The following is a 19,352-nucleotide window of genomic DNA, read 5'->3' as shown; positions in this document are numbered from 1 at the left end:
CGGTCGAAGGCCGAGCAGTTGCCGTACCGGGCAGTGATGCAACCGGTCACGATGCTCTCGATGTTGCAGCTGTAGAACCTTTTGAGGATCTCAGGACCCATGCCAAATCTTTTTTGTTTCCTGAGGGGGAATAGACTTTGTCGTGCCCTCTTCACGACTGTCGTGGTGTGTTTGGACCATTCTAGTTTGTTGTTGATGTGGACACCAAGGAATTTGAAGCTCTCAACCTGCTCCACTACAGCCCCGTCGATGAGAATGGGGGCGTGCTCGGTGCTCCTTTTCCTGTAGTCCACAATCATCTGCTTAGTCTTGGTTACTTTGAGGGATAGGTTGTTATTCTGGCACATAGAGACACATACAATGCACTCCATTGCCCTCCATTTGGCAAATCTGACCATAACTCTGTCCTCCTGATTCCTGCTTAAAAGCTAAAACTCAAACAGGAAGTACCAATGACGTGCTCAAATAGCCAAAGCGTCAGTACAGGACCAAGCTCTGACACTCGTTGGATTTGGCAGGGCTTGCAAACTTTCCTACATGACCAAAGGTATGTGGGCACCTGCTCGTCGAATATCTCATTCCAAAATCATGGGCATTAAAATGGAGTTGGTCCTCCCTTTGCTGCTATAACAGCCACCACTCTTCTGGGAAGGCTTTCCACTAGATGTTAGAACATTGCTGTGGGATCTTGCTTCCATTCAGCCACTGACTTGTTGGAAAGATAGCATCCTATGACGTTGCCACGTTGGAAGTCACTGAGCTGTTCAGTAAGGCCATTCTACTACCAGTGTTTGTCTATGGAGATTGCATGGCTGGGTGCTTGATTTTATACAACTGTCAGCGATGGGTGTGGCTAAAATAGCTGAATCCACTCATTTGAAGGGGTGTCCACATACTTTTGTGTATATATAGTGTATAACAAACTACAAGGGGAAACCCAGGCGTGAGCTGTCCAGTGATGCAAACCTACCAGACGAGCTAAATACCTTCTATGCTCGCTTCGAGGCTAGCAGTCTGTAATACCTACATGTTTCAAGCAGACCACCATAATCCCTGTGCCCAAGAACTCCAAGATAACCTAACCAAATGACCATCGCTCCGTGCTTAGTCCCCATCCTGTACTCCCTGTTCACCCACAACTGTGTGGTCTCACAGGACTCCAACACCATCATTAAGTTTGCCGACGACACGATGGTGGTAGGCCTGATTACCGACGATGAGGAGACAGCCTATAGGGAGGAGGTCAGAGACCTGGCTGTGTTGTGCCAGGACAACAACCTCTCCCTCAACGTGATCAAGACAAAGGAGGAAACGGAGGTCTGAGCATGCACCCATCCACATCAATGTGGCTGTAGTGGTGCAAGTCGAGAGCTTCAAGTTCATCGGTGTCCACATCACCAAGGAAGTATCATGGTCCACACACCAACACAGTCATTAAGAAGGCATGACAACACCTATTCTCCCTCAGGAGGCTGAAGAAATTCAGCATGGGCCCTCAGATCCTCAAAAAGTTATATAGCTGCACCATTGAGAGCATCTTGACTGGTTGCATCACCGCTTGGTATGGCAACTGCTTGGCATCCGACCGCAAGGCGCTATCGAGTGGTGGTGCGTACAGGCCAGTGCCATCCAAGACCTGTATACCAGGTGGTGTCAAAAAAAGGCCCTATCTTCCGGCACCATCCTCAGGCAATTGCTTTCATTTTGGGTCTAATTCTCATTTCTGGATAATGCTTAGAATATAGGATAAAATATTGCTACATTATGTCACATGAATGTGCAAAACACATACCTGTCTACGAGACTTTTCTAAGGTGAACTCTTAACAACATGGTGAAAAACATGTACCATTTCCGACATAGTGTATCTGTCTGGTTCAGGTGTTACACTGTAACTCCTCTCGTAACAACAATGGAAAACATCAAAGATGAATGAGTTTCATAGATAACACTATAAGTGATTTCCCAGCTGAAGCCCCTTTTGATTTGATTTGAAGGAATGTTCCACCAGGTCACGTTGATGGAATAGTTCCTGACCTAAGAGCCTTTAAAAACTCCCCTATAGTATCATTACTGAGTCTTCACAACCTGTCAAATCCAATAAGGATCAACTGAAGACGGTCCTGTATACATATATTATCCCACTTGTCACAAACTGAAGTTCCCTCTGGGAGAAATACAGTTATTCTAATCTTTTATATTCTAAGCAATCAGATTTCTATGGCATGATGATATTATTGTGAGATGCCCAGTGAGCACAAATTTCTGTCTGGTATTTCATTAGTCTTGCAAGTGCGATGGTTGCATATGAGAATGGAGAAATTGTCAGGAATGATTAAACAATATTTCAACATATTTTAAAATGGTTATTTTTAGACAGATGTTTGCTACTGCTAAGCTTCTTTTTTTTACAGCCCTTGGGATTATATTAATTCACATTGGTAAATGATGTAATCATGTCTTACAGTCCTATACCAGCCTTAGTGAAACATGTATATTTGATGTTTCATTGGTGCCTGTGATTAACGATGAAGTACAGTTATTGGGACATAAGCGACATCAGTGACAAACCTTACAACATGTGGTAGGCTAAATGGAAAAATAAATGTGTCAAACGTCAATAACAGCAGAAGCATGCTAACTGTGGATAGTGTGTTCTTGACTAAATAGGGGCAGCTTATCAGATTGTCTGAGATGGGGGCATGGGGGTTGAACTAAAAAAGGGGCAGCTTATCAGATTGTCTGAGATGGGGGCATGGGGGTTGAACTAAAAAAGGGCAGCCTATCAGATTGTCTGAGATGGGGGCATGGGGGTTGAACATAAAAAGGGCAGCCTATCAGATTGTCTGAGATGGGGGCATGGGGGTTGAACATAAAAAGGGCAGCCTATCAGATTGTCTGAGATGGGGGCATGGGGGTTGAACATAAAAAGGGCAGCCTATCAGATTGTCTGAGATGGGGGCATGGGGGTTGAACATAAAAAGGGCAGCCTATCAGATTGTCTGAGATGGGGGCATGGGGGTTGAACATAAAAAGGGCAGCCTATCAGATTGTCTGAGATGGGGGCATGGGGGTTGAACATAAAAAGGGCAGCCTATCAGATTGTCTGAGATGGGGGCATGGGGGTTGAACTAAAAAAGGGCAGCCTATCAGATTGTCTGAGATGGGGGCATGGGTGCTGAACTAGAAATGGGTGGATAGGCTAAAATTGAATGATTTATTATATTAATTATGATTATAGTCTTTTATCATAATTGTGTATTATTTTGGACATATTATTACAATAATATAGGTTGCTGTCTGCTAAAGTGAGTAATTATACAATGCATAGAATATTAGCCATTACTAATATTTACTACAGCAGTAAATGGCCTATATAATAAACTGAAGGTGATGCACACTACATGATCAAAAGTATGTGGACACCTGCTCGTCGAACATCTCATTCTGAAATCCTGGGCATTAATATTGAGTTGGTCCCCCTTTGCTGCTATAACAGCTGCCACTCTTTTGGGAAAGCTTTCCACTAGACGTTGGAACATTGCTGTGGGCATTCAGCCACAAAAGCATTAGTGAGGTCGGGCACTGATGTTGGGCGATTAGGCTTAGCTCGCAGTCGGCGTACCAATTCATCCCAAAGGTGTTCGACGGGGTTGAGGTCAGGGCTCTGTGCAGGCCAGTCAAGTTCTTCCACAACGATCTCGACAAACCATTTCTGTATGGACCTCGCTTTGTGCACAGGGGCATTGTCATGCTGAAACAGGAAAGGCCCTTCCCCAAACTGTTGCCACAAAGTTGGAAGCACAAAATCGTCTAGAATGTCACTGTATGCTGTAGTGTTAAGATTTCCCTTCACTGGAACTAAGGGGCCTGAACCATGAAAAACATCCCCAGACCATTATTCCTCATCCACCAAACTTTACAGTTGTCACTATGCATTGGGGCAGGTGGCGTTCTCCTGGCATCCACCAAACCCAGATTCGTCCGTCGGACTGCCAGACGGTGAAGAGTGATTCATCACTCTATAGAAAGCATTTCCACTGCTCCAGAGTCCAATAGTGGTGAGCTTTACATCACTCCAGCTGATGCTTGGTATTTCGCATGGTGATCAGGCTGCTCGGCCATTGAAACCCATTTCATAAAGTTCCCTGATGAACAGTTCTTGTGCCGACCTTGCTTTCAAAGGCAGTTGGGATCTCGGAAGTGAATGTTGCAACCGAGGACAGGAGATTTTTACGCGCTACACGCTTCAGCACTCGGCGGTCGCGTTCTGTGAACTCGTGTGGCCTACCACTTTGCGGCTGAGCAGGTGTTGCTCCTAAACGTTTCCACTTCGCAATAACAGCACTTACAGTTGACCAGTGCAGCTCTAGCAGAGCAGAAATTTGACAAACTGACTTGTAAAAGTGTTTTCCTGTGATGGTGCCACGTTGAAAGCCACTGAGCTCTTCAGTAAGACCATTCTACTGCCAATGTTTGTCTATGGAGATTGCATGGCTGTGTGCTCTATTTTATACACCTATCAGCAATGGGTGTGCCTGAAATAGCCGAATCTGCTAATTTGAATGAGAGTTACCATACTTTTGTATATATAGTGTATGCATGCTTACTGTGTGTGTGTGTGTGTGCGCGTGTGCGTATGCGTGTGTATTTTTATACACAGTCAGTGTACCATACCAGGTAAGTACTCGGGAAAGAACAGTAGCCCTGAAGCAGACACGTGATTTGTTGACATTGTCCTCATTTGGGAAGGTTGTCCACGCCTTGCCCATGTTTTAGACCAATAGAAATAGGGTTGGATTTACATGCGTCTACGGGGCCGATATAAATACACCATTTGAAACCTTCAAGTTCAAGTGAATATCATATTACGTAGTTGGACAACTTTACAAAAATAGACTTTTACAAGCGGTAAAATACATTCCAGCGGATTAAAGTGACAAACAATTTTCTTTTTCATTTGGAAAGTTCTTTCATTAAATTGAATCAACTGTACTATGGGAAAAGAAATCACCTGGTTGATCATAATTGGGATTTGTATCAAGTCATCATGTGAGTCTCTCTTCAACACTGAAACTCCTGCTCTCAGTAAGTCGGACGATTATTTTATTCTCTCAAATTAATTCATGCATTATTCTGAATACAAACGTTATGTAAAAAATGTAATACATTCATGTTTTGTAAGCAGATTATAATAGGCTACATGCTGATGATAAAAGGTGCGGTGAGTTTTTTTAACAATTGGAATATTTGTGCCACGGGAATTGGAAAGTTGACATTTTGCTGAGGCAGTTTCCATGAAGGCAGTTTCCATGAAGGCAGTTTCCATGAAGGCAGTTTCCATGAAGGCAGTTTCCATGAAGGCAGTTTCCATGAACATGTTTTGAGCTCTGACAGACAGACAGACAGTTCATTATTCGGAGGAACAAAACTCCCCTAACCTGTTGGTGTTTTATTAGGATAAGAGGAGTGTACCATGATCCCAGATCACCTGAACATATGGGCTAGAAGAGATTTCACGAAATCACGACACATTCATATGTACATGAACCCTGTACTTTATAACCATATTTGTATGTATGCATATTAATATTTAAATATGTATCAGATTATGTTTTTAAACTTTAACAAAATATTGTAAATGATGAGGTTTGGGATGATTTTATAATTTTGCAATCTGAGAGAGGAATGACTAGTTCTCTTTGGTTGAACCTCTACAGCCCTAAGGGCCATTTTGTGCTTTTGAACCCATGAGAATATGCATTATGCACCGGTGCCTTTGAACACCGGTGTCTATAAACATCTGTGCCTATACTGTTACTGTATCTGCCAGCATAATAGGTCATTAATTGCCATGTACTTAAATGTTTTAGAAACACTTGATACAAAGTGGGGATCATGTCTTTAATCTCTCCCTCTGTCCCTCCAGGCAATGGTAAAGACTGGATACTGGACTACACTGACATAGAGACCAAGTTCTCAGTGCGTTCAGTTGAGGAGCCAGAGGAGGATCTGTGTTACCTGGTGCCAGGCAAAAAGGATACAGTCACACAGTGTGGCTTCAACATCAGTTTACCCACGTTCGCCATCATACATGGCTGGTCGGTAAGTAGCTACCTGGATAACAGGAGTGTAGCCTGGTCTCAGATCAGCTGGATAACAGGAGTGTAGCCTGGTCCCAGATCAGCTGGATAACAGGAATGTAGCCTGGTCCGAGATCAGCTAGATAACAGGAATGTAGCCTGGTCCCAGATCAGCTGGATAACAGGAGTGTAGCCTGGTCCGAGATCTGTTTGTGAAGCCACAATAGTAAAGTCTTCCCCCATTCAGTGTCTCTCTTACTGCTCCCACTGCTGGCTGTTACATGCTGTTACATGATGTTACATGATGTTACATGCTGTTACATGCTGTTACATGCTGTTACATGCTGTTACATGATGTTACATGATGTTACATGCTGTTACATGCTGTTACATGCTGTTACATGCTGTTACATGCTGCTCCATGCTGCTCCATGCTGTTACATGCTGTTACATGCTGTTACATGCTGCTCCATGCTGTTACATGCTGTTACATGCTGTTACATGCTGTTACATGCTGCTACATGCTGTTACATGATGTTACATGCTGCTACATGCTGCTACATGCTGTTACATGCTGTTACATGCTGTTACATGCTGCTACATGCTGCTACATGCTGTTACATGCTGTTACATGCTGTTACATGTGCTCTACTTAATGGGAATCCCCAGGCTCTGTCAATGACATTTAACACATATCATTTATTTATCCCAGAGGGGCCATTACTTTGGGCACATGGAAGAGATAATACTAGGTAGGAAGGACATACCAACTCCATAGCAATATGCCACAGAGCACAATACCACACACCTCAACTTCACATCAACATACCACCAACAGATGTCCTACAGCAACATGGGCCTACACCACAGCAATGACATCACCAGGTCCAGGTCTACCTAAACAGTAACCCTAATGTAGTGCTGCCATAGGGTCTGGTTAGTACTGCACTACATAGGGTCTGGTTAGTACTGCCCTACATAGGGTCTGGTTAGTAGTGCCCTACATAGGGTCTGGTTAGTAGCGCTACCACATAGGGTCTGGTTAGTACTGCACTACATAGGGTCTGGTTAGTACTGCCCTACATAGGGTCTGGTTAGTAGTGCCCTACATAGGGTCTGGTTAGTAGCGCTACCACAAAGGGTCTGGTTAGTACTGCACTACATAGGGTATGGTTAGCTGCGCTACCACATAGGGTATGGTTAGTACTGCCCTACATAGGGTCTGGTTAGTAGTGCCCTACATAGGGTCTGGTTAGTACTGCACTACATAGGGTCTGGTTAGTAGCGCCCTACATAGGGTCTGGTTAGTAGTGCACTACATAGGGTCTGGTTAGTACTGCACTACATAGGGTCTGGTTAGTAGCGCCCTACATAGGGTCTGGTTAGTAGTGCACTACATAGGGTCTGGTTAGTAGTGCCCTACATAGGGTCTGGTTAGTACTGCACTACATAGGGTCTGGTTAGTACTGCCCTACATAGGGTCTGGTTAGTACTGCACTACATAGGGTCTGGTTAGTAGTGCCCTACATAGGGTCTGGTTAGTACTGCACTACATAGGGTCTGGTTAGTAGTGCCCTACATAGGGTCTGGTTAGTACTGCACTACATAGGGTCTGGTTAGTAGTGCACTACATAAGGTCTGGTTAATAGTGCCCTACATAGGGTCTGGTTAGTACTGCACTACATAGGGTCTGGTTAGTAGCGCCCTACATAGGGTCTGGTTAGTAGCGCTACCACATAGGGTCTGGTTAGTAGTGCCCTACATAGGGTCTGGTTAGTACTGCACTACATAGGGTCTGGTTAGTAGCGCCCTACATAGGGTCTGGTTAGTAGTGTACTACATAGGGAATAGTGTGTCTTTGAGGTTTGCCCTAACGGTCCTGTAAGTCATCCCTAATACACTTGTATCTTCCTGCCTTGTGTTCTAGGTGGCAGGTCTGTTTGAGAGCTGGATCCACAAGCTGGTAGCGGCCCTGTTTGAGCGTGTGCCCAATGCCAACGTTATAGTGGTGGACTGGCTGGACCGGGCCCAGCACCACTACCCCAACTCTGCTGCCAACACCAAGCTGGTTGGAGAGGATGTGGCCAGGCTCATCAACTGGCTGGAGGTGAGGGTTTGATCATGATGCAATTTTGGTACGCTACTGTAATGATAATGTATTGGATTTATACAAGGGAGAAAGTAGATGTCATTTCTTCCCGTAACGGTACCTCTTAATCATGGAAATCCATATAGAATCCCTAATTAATTCAATAGGATCACTGAGGCACTAGTCTAAAGATTTGTAATTTAACTTTTAAAATGTATTACCTTTTTGTTGTAGCACAACCAATCGTGATGTTTTCATCTGATTGTCAACCAATCACATCAAAGGGCTCCTTTACTAGGCTACCCGCGCCCGTTCATCAACGCGTAACGTATTTCCAGCCACCAAACAGAGGTGAATGGAAAGAGACATCTTTTACACAAAATGGCAACAAAAAAAAGTGTAATGGCATTTGGCGATTGTCATTAATGTCACGTCCTGACCCTAGTAGGATGTCATTTTCTATAGTAGAGTAGGTCAGGGCGTGACAGGGGGTGTTTTTCTGTTTTCTACTTCTATGTTTAAGTTCTAGTTTTTTTTATTTTTCTATGTTGGTTTTGTTTGGTATGATCTCCAATTAGAGGCAGCTGGTCATCGTTGTCTCTAATTGGAGGTCATATTTAAGCTGATGTTTGTCCCACCTGTTTTTGTGGGTGATTATTTGTGAGTAGTGTTTGCTTCTCCTCTGCGTCACGGTTTGTTATTTTGTAGATTTCAGTTATTTGATGTACTGCATAGTTTTCACGGATTTAATAAAATGTGGAACTACAACCACGCTGCACTTTGGTCCGCTCCTTTTGATAGCCGTGACAATTAAACCAGAATTTATGTGTCCACTGCTTTCCGCGCGTGTCTCGGTGTCGGCCACTCATATCTGCCTTAGCAAAATTGCAGTGTTCTTGTCGAACCACATCGCATTTTGGAGAGTAGGCCATACCACCTGTTATGATAGGCTCATGTTTTACAGGTACGGCGTACCCCCACTATTTATTTTGCCGTATCTGCCGTACTTTCACCCCTGGATTTATATACAGATGTTGGATCTTAATTTGAGCCAGTTTGCTACAGCAGGAACATAATCCTGCATCAACAGGAAATGTGAATTATTATGAATCGACATTTTTGTAGGGGTTGATACTTTTTTCATAAGGGAAAATATAATCTGAAATTTCTACGTAGAAATTACAATCTTCAGAATCCTTTTCGAACCTCAAGTGCACTACATGTTCTACATTTCTTGCATTGCAGGAAAGTTATCATGTAACCGGATGATACATTAAGATTTTTCCTTCCTCAAATTGCTTTATTTGCCTGATCTGTATATTTGCATAAGCAAGGAGAGAGAGAAAGAAAGCGGGAGAGAGAGAGAACGAAAGAGGGGGTGAGAGAGAGAGAGAGAGAGAGGGGGGGGTGACGAAAGAGAGGGGGTGAGAGAGAGAGAGGGGGGGGGTGGCGAGAGAGAGAGGGGGTGAGAGAGAGAGGCGGGGGTGACGAGAGAGAGAGAGGGTGAGAGAGAGAGGGGGGGTGAGAGAGAGAGAAAGAAAGCGGGAGAGAGAGAGAACGAGAGCGGGGGTGAGAGAGAGAGAGGGGGTGAGAGAGAGAGGGGGGGTGACGAGAGAGAGAGAGAGGGGGTGAGAGAGAAAGGGGGGGGGGGTGACGAGAGAGGGGGTGAGAGAGAGAGGGGGGGTGACGAGAGAGAGAGAGAGAGGGGTGAGAGAGAGAGGGGGGTTACGAGAGAGCGAGAGAGAGAGAATTAGCAATGGAGATCGATGCAGTTTGATGTGATAGTCGACTGTTCTACCACTCTGATAATTCCAGAACCATAATCCATGTGTTCTCTTACTGTGCAGTTATTTATGTGGATCTGAAATGCACCAATCATCTGTTAGAAGTAAATGATACCTCCCCTCAGGTGGATCTGAAGTATGACCTGAAGAACATCCACCTGCTGGGCTACAGCCTGGGAGCACATGTGGCTGGCGTAGCTGGAAACCTGACCAACAACAAGATCAACAGGATCACTGGTGGGTAGGACCAGACCAGAGCCAGATAACAGAGTAATATCACTGGTGGGTAGGACCAGACCAGAGCCAGATAACAGAGTAATATCACTGGTGGGTAGGACCAGACCAGAGCCAGATAACAGAGAAATATCACTGGTGGGTAGGACTTAGATGCTCTCATCCCTCGTATGGTGCCTGTAGGAGCAGGTTTCTGTAGGACCAATAGAGACATATAACCATCTCTCAATCCACCTCAACTCTGCTACTCAGGAACCCGCTGGTGGGTAGGACCAGACCAGAGGATAACAGAGTAATATCACTGGTGGATAGGACCAGACCAGAGCCAGATAACAGAGTAATATAACTGGTGGGTAGGACCAGACCAGAGCCAGATAACAGAGTAATGTCACTGGTGGGTAGGACCAGACCAGAGCCAGATAACAGAGTAATATAAGTGGTGGGTAGGACCAGACCAGAGCCAGATAACAGAGTAATATCACTGGTGGGTAGGACCAGACCAGAGCCGGATAACAGAGTAATATCACTGGTGGGTAGGACCAGACCAGAGCCAGATAACAGAGTAAAATAACTGGTGGGTAGGACCAGACCAGAGCCAGATAACAGAGTAATATAACTGGTGGGTAGGACCAGACCAGAGCCAGATAACAGAGTAATATAACTGGTGGGTAGGACCAGACCAGAGCCAGATAACAGAGTAATATCACTGGTGGGTAGGACCAGACCAGAGCCAGATAACAGAGTAATGTCACTGGTGGGTAGGACCAGACCAGAGCCAGATAACAGAGTAATATCACTGGTGGGTAGGACCAGACCAGAGCCAGATAACAGAGTAATGTCACTGGTGGGTAGGACAAAAAAATATATATATAACAGAGAAGTATATGGCTCTGGGTAGGACCCAGCCCTCGTATTGACAGATGGTGTCTGTCCATCTGTCAATCAACCTAATCACTGCTGTGTCATTAGGCTCTGTTCCAAACCTAAGATATACAAGTATGCCCTTAATTATTTTGGGTATTTACGTTGCACCCCTATAGCAGTTATAATGGTTGTTGCCTATCAATTTGCAGTCACTCCACTTTGGTCAGCCAATCACTGCTTAAGTAAACACCCAACTCATTGCCCCTCCCGTCTTCTATTTAGAGTGAGTGAGACTATTTATAACACCCAAAAGGACTATTTATAACCCCCCTGAAATGACTATATATAACACCCAAAATGACTATTTATACCCCCTGAAATGACTATTTATAACCCTCCTGAAATGACTATTTATAACCCCTGAAATTACTATTTATAACCCCTGAAATGACTATTTATAACACCCAAAATGACTATTTATACCCCCTGAAATGACTATTTATAACCCTCCTGAAATGACTATTTATAACCCCTGAAATGACTATTTATAACCCCTGAAATTACTATTTATAACCCCCTGAAATGACTATTTATAACCCCCTGAAATGACTATTTATAACACCCCAAAAGACTGCTGTATAAGACTCAAAAGGCTTGTACCTTGAACCATGTGTTCTAATACATCATGGCAGGCTGACACCACAACAGCAGGCTGACACCACAACAGCAGACTGACACCCCAACAGCAGACTGACACCACAACAGCAGACTGACACCATAACAGCAGGCTGACACCACAACAGCAGGCTGACACCACAACAGCAGGCTGACACCACAACAGCAGGCTGACACCACAACAGCAGACTGACACCATAACAGCAGGCTGACACCACAACAGCAGGCTGACACCACAACAGCAGGCTGACACCATAACAGCAGGCTACACCACAACAGCAGGCTGACACCACAACAGCAGACTGACACCATAACAGCAGGCTGACACCACAACAGCAGGCTGACACCACAACAGCAGGCTGACACCATAACAGCAGGCTGACACCACAACAGCAGACTGACACCACAACAGCAGGCTACACCACAACAGCAGGCTGACACCACAACAGCAGGCTGACAGTGTTCTGAATATATGCAGTAGTTAGTAACTATTAACAACAGAGCAGATTATAGAAGTTCTACCACTGAAAGTTACTGTAAGATACTAGTTCTCTAATGTCCCTCTCCCTGTCCTGCTCTCTCTGTCAGGCATGGATCCGGCTGGGCCTCGCTTCGAATACGCTGAGTACCGAAACCGCCTGTCTCCTGACGATGCAACATTTGTGGACGTCCTCCACACCAACACCAGGGGTTCTCCAGATCTCAGTATCGGTATTCAGAGACCCGTGGGCCACGTGGACATCTACCCCAATGGAGGAACCGCTCAGCCAGGCTGCTCCTTCCGGTACACCGTAGACATGATGAGAAGCTTTGGCCTCCACAGTGAGTAGACCCAGGCTTCACTCCAACTCCCACAAACCCTCACACTGTAGTTCAATAGAACTAGGGATCTACAGTGAGAAGACACAGGCTTAACTCCAACTCCCACAAACCCTCGCACTGTAGTTCAATAGAACTAGGGATCTACAGTGAGAAGACACAGGCTTAACTCCAACTCCCACAAACCCTCACACTGTAGTTCAATAGAACTAGGGATCTACAGTGAGAAGACACAGGCTTAACTCCAACTCCCACAAACCCTCACACTGTAGTTTAATAGAGTACCACAGTATGAGTCATAATACCCATAAAATATCAAATCAAATCAACATAAAAAAGGTTGGCCTCATACACATATTTATCAGATGTTATTGGTCACATACACATATTTATCAGATGTTATTGTGGGTGTAACAAAATGCTTGTGTTCCTAGCTCCAACAGTGCAGTAATATCTAACAATTCACAACAATACACACAAATCTAAAAGTTAAAGAATGGAATTAACAAATATATAAATATTAGGATGAGCAATGTCGGAGTGGCATTGACTAAATTACAGTAGAATAGAATACAGCATATACATGTATATGAAATGAGTAAAGCAGTATGTAAACATTATTAAAATGACTAGTGTTCCATTATTAAAGTGACCAGTGATCCCATGTCTATGTATATAGGGCAGCAGAGAGCGGTCAAACAAGGAAATGGTTTCAATCATTTCTCCACCATTCATTTTTCCCATAGGGGATTTTTCCCATAGGGCGTGACATTTTGATAACCGTGTAAGTCTCTCTAGGACAAGGTGACATTTATCATTTGCCTGTATTTACCTCCAAAATGAAAGGCTAATTAGCTGCTAATGTGGCTATCATAAAGAACTAGAAATGCCATGATGATCAGGATGAGACTGCTGAATCAAGGCAAAGGTAAGAATCTCTTGATTAACTATCTAATGTTAGCTAAATGCAGTAATGAATTTACAATTACATTTACAATTCTGTGAACTGTCTTGTGCAAGTTTTAAATTGACACAATACTTGTTAAGGAAAGATGTCAGCTAGAGATGACGTGCAGGAACTGGCAGGGATTTGTAGTCTGGCATGATGTCTACTTTGATGATAATTAGCAATTTCGAATCTGAGAGTAAATAGAGCCAAATATATTGATAAAAGTCACCTTGTCCGAGAAAGATTTATCAAAACGTCATGCCAGGGTAAGCCTACATGAAACACAGCCCTTATTTTAAGTGTTTCTAAAATTCCCTATGGGAAAAATAAATGGAGGTAAAACAATTGGAACCATTTCCCTGTTTGACCGCTAGGTTTTATGGGTATTATGACACCTCCACCGTAGGGCTCTGTAGAACCAGGCATCTACAGTAAGTAGACCCAGGCTTAACTCCAAATCCCACAAACATTTACATTATAGTTTGATAGAACTATATCTACAGTCATAGAATTCCATATATAATTATTGGATTTCTCTACCTGGTATCTAAGTAGCCTCGTCCTCGACCAACCCTGGATTCACACTGTAGTGATTTTGTTTGTTTTATCATTACACAAGTGTAGGACAAAAAAAAACACACACAAGATAACATCATTGTTTCCCAATCTGTTTTTCATTGACCTTCATACGTGCCTGTTGCACATTTACGTTGTATTTCAGCATTACAACATCTGATTCTATCCAACTCTTCATCAAGACTTTACGTGTTGAATGAAACATACTAATGCTGGAACGGAACAGAATGTTCAAAACAGCCGGGAGTCCGAGAGGAATGGATTGGGTAACGCTGATGTTCTTTAGTTTGTAGTTCAACACAACAGTACAGTGTGGCATTTAGTAGTAAGAGGACACTCGCTCTGCATTGGTGTTCCGAAGGTGAACATAATGTCCAACACACATCACTCATAACTATTCCTCTGCTGTGCCATACCCTGCCTTTATTTTGTTATTTTATTGAACCAGACTTGGATCAGATCCTGAAGTGCGCCCATGAGCGCTCTGTGCACCTGTTCATCGACTCGCTGGTGAACAAACAGCAGCAAAGCATGGCCTACCGCTGCAACTCCAAAGACGCTTTCGACAGGGGCCTATGTCTCAGTTGCCGTAAGAACCGCTGCAACAACATGGGCTTTGGTGTCAACAAGATACGCACCACCAGGAGCGCCAAGATGTACCTGAAGACCGGCGCCAGTATGCCCTTCAAAGGTGGGTTGGTTAATCTGTTAAACAGCTGATTGATAGCTGGGCGGTGTGTTCCTAAACAACGCGGATCAAACTGAGAAAGCTCGTCAAAGTTCCGTATTGTAGCATCTAGATTCTCCTCCTTCTTATTCTCCTCCTCTTTCTCCTTCTTCTTCTTCTTCTTGTTTATGATGTGTAAACAATCTGTTCTGTTCTCCACCCTCAGTCTTCCACTACCAGATAAAGTTCCATGTCTTCAACCAGCAGAAGCTGAGTCTGAACGAGCAGCCCTTCATCGTGTCTCTTTATGGAACCCACGGAGAGAAGGAGGACGTCCAACTCATTCTGTAAGCAGCTCTGCTAAACATTCAACTTCTTACAATTTAGTACTAAGGTTATGTATTTTTTGTTGTTAATTTTCTGTTTAGTTTTACAGTCGATTTACGTTAGGTTACTTCAGCGTTACTGTCCATTGTTTATTGAAATGGTAACAGTGAAGTTGTGCATAATTCCCATGCACTGCTGATTTATGATAGAGCAAAACAAATAATTATTTCTGGCCCAGCACCCCGTTAAAAGTTCTGTTTTATTTCGTATGCGTTTACCTAACTATGCTAACCCCCCAACACAGGTCCAACGTGACCACCAACACCACTGTGTCCTTCCTACTGACCACTGACGTAGACCTGGGAGAGCTGCTGAGAGTCACGCTGCAGTGGGACAGTGACTCATACTTCTCTTTCTTCAACTCAAACGAGTTCATGGTCCGCAGGATTAGAGTCAAAACGGGAGAGACCCAGTCCAAGTCAGCATCTACTTTTATCTGTCTACTGCAGTCTAACATATCTATCTCTTGTATATGAATTTACCTTAGGGACCTACTTGGATTGACTTAACTCTAGTAGAGTACAGTAGAATACAGTAGAGTAGAGTACAGTAGAGTAGAGTGGGCTGAAAAGTTTATTTGACTCTACTCCGCTCTACTCTACTCTGCTATACTGTACTCTACTCTACTCTACTGAACTGTACTGTACTCTACTCTACTGTACTCTACTATATTTTACTGTACTGTACTCTACTGTACTCTACTATATTTTACTGTACTGTACTGTACTGTACTCTACTGTACTGTACTGTACTGTACTCTGCTATACTTTACTCTACTCTACTGTACTCTACTGTACTCGACTGTACTTTATTATACTCTACTGTACTGTACTGTACTGTACTCTACTGTACTCTACTCTACTCTACTCTACTCTACTCTAATCTACTGTACTCTACTGTACTGTACTCTACTGTACTCTACTCTACTGTACTCTGCTATACTTTACTCTACTCTAGTCAACAATCCACGCTGATTTTCTTGAGTTGAGATGAATGGAGGGATTTTTGTGTGTATGATGGTGATTGTGACTTGCTTCTCCTGCAGGGTGATTTTCAGAGCAGAAAGTGACGGGAAGTTTGCTCACCTGGTCCAAGGAGGTGACCCTGTGACCTTCACCAAGTCTAAAGAGGATCAGAACAGCAGGACGCATGAGAGGTGAGAGACTCGGTGACACTGACTTGGTTGATTTAATTTATTACACAAGATAAAGAAAATATACAGCCACAAACCAATGCAATGGCAATTCACTCATAATAAATAATCAAGTATAACATAAAATATTATAGGATAACACAAAGAAGTATCTTATTTCCATTGGTTGGTTTCAGTATGGTTAGGGAGTTCTTCCTGACCATGTGACTAACCAGGAAAAGAGATATGACATGACCAGTTACAGCCCACCCAATGACATGCTTCCTTTGCCAACACTATGTGTTTGTGTCTGTTTGCAGAAACCACAGACTGAAGATGCAGGGCAGCTTCTTCAAACAAGGCCTGAACGGCGCTGCCACAGACACATCGCCATCATCGTCGTCGTTACCCCCATCACCAGAGCATTGAGGTCATATACTGTAGATATTATTGTAGTAGCTGGTTAGTAGAAGAGTATACCCTCTGGTTAAGTGTATGTATGGGCGAATGACACCCTATTCCCCATACGGTGGCCCCCTATGTACCCGGGTCATGATCTGCATCAAGGATTTGAGTTACGTTCTCAAATCTCAAGTCAGGATTTTAGCCAAAGATCTGTAGAAGTGTTTGTGATTGTGAGAGCCAACACAGCATAGTCCGGGTCAACATAATAGTGTAAAAACAGTATATGTTTTTATAATAATATATATATGGTTTAACATTCCCATCAAGAAGTCAAACTCGGTTTGGTATGTTCTCCTTCATAACAGTCAGCTCTGAAAACGTGATGATGGATTTCATGATAGTGTTATTTCTTTGTCCCTTTCGTTGCGTATTTAGATATGTGACGTTTCTTTAATTCAAATATATCTTACTGAATTGTTATTTATCACACATGTATCCTTTATATATATATATTATTTTTTATTATTATAATTGACTTTGTCAACCTTTTAGCTGTTACAGTTTTTTAATTAAAGGTATCAAAGTTTAGGATGCAAGCAATATATTTACATCAGTATTGTAAACACGTTTTTTTTTGTGTGCCAATTGTGTTACAACGCTGTGAAATCCAAGTCACCTGACGGTAATACCGATCAGCACAGGACCCTTTACAGGCTGTCAATAACCCAGGTCATCGTATTGAAGGAAATCTAGTATGTACCCCAAATGGCACCCTATTCCCCATATAGTGCACTATGGGCCCTGGTCAAAAGTAGTGCACTATATAGGGAATAGGGTGCCCTTTAAGACGCAGCCCTACTGTATACATTCAGCAGTTCACCCAGCTACACATGGTAGTAAAAAGAAAGAAAATAACAATGTTGTCTGTTTCCTAGCTGATTTGGATGGGCAGTGTAGTATGTAGACAATGTTGGCTGTTTCCTAGCTGATTTGGATGGGCAGTGTAGTATGTAGACAATGTTGGCTGTTTCCTAGCTGATTTGGATGGGCAGTGTAGTATGTAGACAATGTTGGCTGTTTCCTAGCTGATTTGGATGGGCAGTGTAGTATGTAGACAATGTTGGCTGTTTCCTAGCTGATTTGGATGGGCAGTGTAGTATGTAGACAATGTTGGCTGTTTCCTAGCTGATTTGGATGGGCAGTGTAGTATGTAGACAATGTTGGCTGTTTCCTAGCTGATTTGGATGGGCAGTGTAGTATGTAGACAATGTTGGCTGTTTCCTAGCTGATTTGGATGGGCAGTGTAGTATGTAGACAATGTTGGCTGTTTCCTAGCTGATTTGGATGGGCAGTGTAGTATGTAGACAATGTTGGCTGTTTCCTAGCTGATTTGGATGGGCAGTGTAGTATGTAGACAATGTTGGCTGTTTCCTAGCTGATTTGGATGGGCAGTGTAGTATGTAGACAATGTTGGCTGTTTCCTAGCTGATTTGGATGGGCAGTGTAGTATGTAGACAATGTTGGCTGTTTCCTAGCTGATTTGGATGGGCAGTGTAGTATGTAGACAATGTTGGCTGTTTCCTAGCTGATTTGGATGGGCAGTGTAGTATGTAGACAATGTTGGCTGTTTCCTAGCTGATTTGGATGGGCAGTGTAGTATGTAGACAATGTTGGCTGTTTCCTAGCTGATTTGGATGGGCAGTGTAGTATGTAGACAATGTTGGCTGTTTCCTAGCTGATTTGGATGGGCAGTGTAGTATGTAGACAATGTTGGCTGTTTCCTAGCTGATTTGGATGGGCAGTGTAGTATGTAGACAATGTTGGCTGTTTCCTAGCTGATTTGGATGGGCAGTGTAGTATGTAGACAATGTTGGCTGTTTCCTAGCTGATTTGGATGGGCAGTGTAGTATGTAGACAATGTTGGCTGTTTCCTAGCTGATTTGGATGGGCAGTGTAGTATGTAGACAATGTTGGCTGTTTCCTAGCTGATTTGGATGGGCAGTGTAGTATGTAGACAATGTTGGCTGTTTCCTAGCTGATTTGGATGGGCAGTGTAGTATGTAGACAATGTTGGCTGTTTCCTAGCTGATTTGGATGGGCAGTATAGTATGTAGACAATATTGGTTGTACGGTATATCACTTATCATTTAGATTGTATATAGTGGTTTGTTTCCTGTGGTAAGTCTGCTTTTAAAGCCTATATTTAAATGTTTTGATCCCAATAAATACCACAGCTTGGATTTGATTGAGTTTCTGGTCTAGTTCTTGAGTCAGTTACTGTACATTACATTTGGAAACATTTTGGGAGTGGGTGACTGCATCTCTTCATCTCAAATGCTCATCGGCATCACATTCACATTCCACATGCTTTCCACCTCAGGAATACTTTACCCAGTGGAATAGCTGACTCTGTATAGTACTGAATAATGGTAATAGTTTAATCAGCACTACAATACTGAATAATGGTAATAGTTTAATCAGAACTACAATACTGAATAATGGTAACAGTTTAATCAGCACTACAATACTGAATAATGGTAATAGTTTAATCAGAACTACAATACTGAATAATGGTAACAGTTTAATCAGCACTACAATACTGAATAATGGTAATGGTTTAATCAGAACTACAATACTGAATAATGGTAATAGTTTAATCAGCACTACAATACTGAATAATGGTAACAAT

At 43.2% G+C, this 19,352-nt stretch overlaps 1 protein-coding gene across 1 annotated transcript; it reads left to right on the top strand.

The window, feature by feature from the left end:
• The first annotated feature begins 4,832 nt into the window (after positions 1-4,832).
• LOC115157543 (lipoprotein lipase) lies at positions 4,833-18,908 on the top strand. Its single transcript, XM_029705894.1, has 10 exons — positions 4,833-5,087; positions 5,929-6,104; positions 8,010-8,189; positions 10,081-10,192; positions 12,317-12,550; positions 14,521-14,763; positions 14,966-15,086; positions 15,371-15,544; positions 16,172-16,282; positions 16,579-18,908. Exons 1-10 carry the CDS (start codon positions 4,997-4,999, stop codon positions 16,685-16,687), a joined length of 1,551 nt encoding a protein of 516 aa, XP_029561754.1. The 5' UTR covers positions 4,833-4,996; the 3' UTR covers positions 16,688-18,908.
• Positions 18,909-19,352: the final 444 nt, after the last annotated feature.

This window comes from Salmo trutta, chromosome 21, assembly GCF_901001165.1.
Source record: "Salmo trutta chromosome 21, fSalTru1.1, whole genome shotgun sequence".
Classification (NCBI taxonomy): Eukaryota; Metazoa; Chordata; class Actinopteri; order Salmoniformes; family Salmonidae; genus Salmo; species Salmo trutta.
This window is presented reverse-complemented; position numbering and strand designations above follow the sequence as displayed.

Excerpts from the sequence above, each read along its gene's own strand:
- LOC115157543 (XM_029705894.1), top strand. The coding sequence starts at position 4,997 with ATGGGAAAAGAAATCACCTGGTTGATCATAATTGGGATTTGTATCAAG. Across the intron at positions 14,764-14,965 it reads CGCCAGTATGCCCTTCAAAG|TCTTCCACTACCAGATAAAG; the intron begins GTGGGTTGGTTA and ends CTCCACCCTCAG. Across the intron at positions 15,545-16,171 it reads ACGGGAGAGACCCAGTCCAA|GGTGATTTTCAGAGCAGAAA; the intron begins GTCAGCATCTAC and ends CTTCTCCTGCAG.